Source organism: Liolophura sinensis, chromosome 1, assembly GCF_032854445.1.
Source record: "Liolophura sinensis isolate JHLJ2023 chromosome 1, CUHK_Ljap_v2, whole genome shotgun sequence".
Classification (NCBI taxonomy): Eukaryota; Metazoa; Mollusca; class Polyplacophora; order Chitonida; family Chitonidae; genus Liolophura; species Liolophura sinensis.
Window position 1 is genome coordinate 62,422,747 of NC_088295.1, and position 3,477 is coordinate 62,426,223.

Genomic DNA, 3,477 nt, shown 5'->3' on the forward strand with positions numbered 1-3,477 from the left:
GACAAGATCATGTTGAAAGCGGTGTTAAACACCAAAAAAGTAAACAAATAAACATTGGCATGCGCATTTAGTTGTAGTGTAAAGAGTTACACTGCTAAAGAGCGAGGGTGTTGGTGGGGGGGGGGGGGGGGGACTGTGAGGGAGTGGCGGGTGGGGGGAGCGAGGGGCGTCATGGGCATTTCAATGCATGGATAAAATACAATCCAAATCAGAGTTCCAATTCGGCTGATGATATGTTGGCAATTTTTTAAATTTATTTCGTTTGATATTGTAAATTTTATGCCATTATATAAACGTTTTACTTCTAGTGAAGACATTTATTTATATTAAATACGCGCCACCCTTCTTGAATACACTTCATGTCAACTGCATTTTGTTTTGTCAAACAACTCGTAATTAATTCAGATGTTGTGAATTGGGGGATTTTGATTAATCTTGACCTAAATACACTGTACATATAGACTAATTTCTCTTAGCTTGGCTGAATACATTAGGGTTGTTCCAATAACCGTATGGCGTTGACAGGTAAATGTGCCGGTATTTTGCTATGTATCGGTACTGTACGCCTATACGCCTGCCTGTGTTTTACACCCAAGTTTCTTCACACTAAGAAACAGCAACTTCCCCGTAGAGAGTGAAGGAATTTTGAGTTTTCTGTAAATGAGATTTGGCATGCACTGATGCGCGGCTCGGTTCCCCCATTTATTATGAGCCCACGGGGGGGGTACAGACAGCCAGGCTATTCGTCAACTTCTTGCCTGTCATTGCTCCCGTCTCTACGCTTCTCCTGTTACCCGAGGCGCACAAGACTGTGCCCTTCTCTGGGGGTGTGAGGTCGTGAAAGCTCGCCAGTTAAACTCTTCGCGAACATCGCTGGATGGAGAATTCGCTCTCTATTATACTGGCATATCGAGCTATCCGCGCCAGGCGGTCAATATTATGTGCAATCACGTATTCGGCTCTTGTTCGGACATGAGGCTTGTTTAGAACAGGCTATCCCCCCTACAAGTCGGAACGTCTCCCGAGGCGCCCTCAGCGACATGCGCAGAGAGTCGCACGTGTTCATAAACAAATTTTCATGAGAGCGGAGGGGCAAACTTAGTCGGGGGTTGTAGTTGGATCTAACTCTTCTTAACTCCAGTAGTCTTACTGCTGAGCTCAAAACGCTTTTTAACATGGGAACTGAAACTAACAAAGATGATCGTAACTCACCCGAGTATTTACAACAGCTACTAAAAGACAAGAAGCAAATCCAAGCATTTCCAAATGTGTTTGTTCACTTGGAACGACTGTTGGACGATGGTAAGTTTACCGCACCGCATGCTTGAAAAAGACGGGTGTAAAGCACGATTTTAGCTCTTATAACCTTGTGTGCCTGCTTCCTTCTAAAACTGACATTCTGGTGGATAGTGGGGTGGCTCTTCCATCACTGTGTGCTGTGTTTGTGTCGATAAAACTGGGGGTTAGACGCCGAGAAGTTGGTCCGTGTACGCTATGGCGGAGAGTCGGACCGTAGTTGTTGGGGTGTAAGTTTCGACACTTCCCGGTTTGCTAATCAATCGATTTTAGAATCAGCTGTTCAGGGAATCGGCCTGATTTCAACCATGTTTCACTGATTAGCCTGTGTGCAACAAGTCTGATGTCTCTGTGCGTTAGTTTTGTATGGAGGAATGCGTGACGTACTAGCGATTCGTGGGACTCAGTCGAGTTTGTGCATTCCTTAGCTGGTCAGCCATTTTGAAAACTTACACCCTTGAGTGAGCACAGAGTCGCAGCTAAACTTAGCAAACCAGTTATATACTTCAGGCTGTAACCTGCTTACAGGTCTGTTGCCACAGCACACCAACCTATGTACATGGCAAGTCAAGTAGACCAGCTTTTACTAAGTATGGCTGATAGAAAATTTGCCAGCCTCCTGATGTGTAGTGCCTGCGTGAAGACAGAAGTTTGACAGGACAGCTGGTTGAAAACTTAGTACTTAGACCCCCAGTAAACAGACCATCCTTACTCACAGGGATAGCATCTTTTTTACGTGCTCTGCTGTAAGGTTCATTACTGAAGCTCAGAAAGAAAAACTTAAGTAATTGAATATTAACAATAATCTTACATTCTGTTTAATGATAATACTGCTGTAGTATGTATTATATACATTCCAAACTTGGCAATAAAATCTAAAATGATTGATCCAAAAAGTAAAGATGATCTTTAGCCTACAAATGAATTTTACATTTGAAGTGTTAAGTTTCTATTTAAGTAATGAGGGAATTGTTGTGATGAAGTTAAAAATTGAAATGGTTTTCTAAGTGGCAAAGGGGGACTTGTTAACAATCTGTCTGTTATGTTCTCGGATTCTTTGATCTAATGTATCATTTTATATTTATTTAACTGTTTTTTTGAGAGTGATACATCGTTCCAGGTTAAACTCCTGCCCGATTCATATATGCTGACATCAGCTGTAAGCTGTATTACTGTTTACCCCTGGAGCTATCTTGGTGCATTGTAGCGTATCAAAGAAACAAAAATTCTACCTCCCATGGAGTTTTTTTATTGGTTTTGCACTGAAACTAACAAAATGCCGTTAGTTGTCAAATATTTTGGATATCTTAGGATTAGTGAGAGGGAAGGGTAATTATAAAATCTGTTGGCTTTTAGTAGTACAAAACAGTTCCAACATGATAAATATGCTAATCAGTAACATTGTTGGTAATAATAGATAATAGATGTAAGCTAAGAGAGTATAAAATTACGATTAAAATTGTCTTATACATATCCTGAGGCTAAGAAGATTTAATTTAGGCGATGAGAATATCTGGGTGAGCTGGATATGCACATGTAATTGTGGAGGAGTGAGGAAATAAAAAGTTAGCTAGTATACTTGTACTACAGCAGTGTCGCATGTCAGTTGATGCTTCACCTGAACAAATAGATAAGTTACTGTTAATCTTCAACCTTTTCAGCCTCTAAAGCACCTTTTTTCAGTGGAATTTATGCTTAAAATTACTATGAAAATAATGCTAAAATAATTTGGGGCATTGAATGAATATTTTGGTAAGCGCTTGCACCAGTTGTTTACCATCATGAATGAGAGTGACAAGAAATCAAGTTATATTTTGCAAGAGAACTGCTCAAGTACATTCCAAAGCTAGGGGGTTAGATTGAAGTCTGACACTGATAAAAAGTTTCCTGTTAATTATTGGAAAGAAAGATGGAGTAAAGTATTGATCATTGTGGACATGTGTTTTGAGTGTAACTCAAACTCGTGTAATCAGTGTAACACCTGATGACGTGTATCAGAGGAGTGCTTGTTCTACAGATTGAATTAAACTCAAGTGTTATCTCGCGGTCAGTTGATAACATGCAATGGAATACTCCTAGGCTCTCCATGGACTAGGTGTCAAAATCACTTGTCTGATAAGCCGGATTTGCTGATAACGTGTCCACAGCAAAACTGTCATTTGTCAGTTATATGCAGTCTGC

At 40.5% G+C, this 3,477-nt stretch overlaps 1 protein-coding gene across 6 annotated transcripts in view; it reads left to right on the plus strand.

The window, feature by feature from the left end:
- The first annotated feature begins 1,079 nt into the window (after positions 1-1,079).
- The window catches only part of LOC135480709 (protein quaking-A-like), a 26,319-nt gene continuing 23,921 nt past the window's right edge, over positions 1,080-3,477 (plus strand). For all 6 annotated transcript variants that reach the window (XM_064760647.1, XM_064760639.1, XM_064760661.1 and 3 more), the window contains exon 1: positions 1,080-1,302. In XM_064760647.1, the coding sequence (XP_064616717.1) occupies positions 1,176-1,302 (127 nt within the window). In that variant the 5' untranslated portion in view covers positions 1,080-1,175. The remainder of the gene's footprint in view (positions 1,303-3,477) is intronic.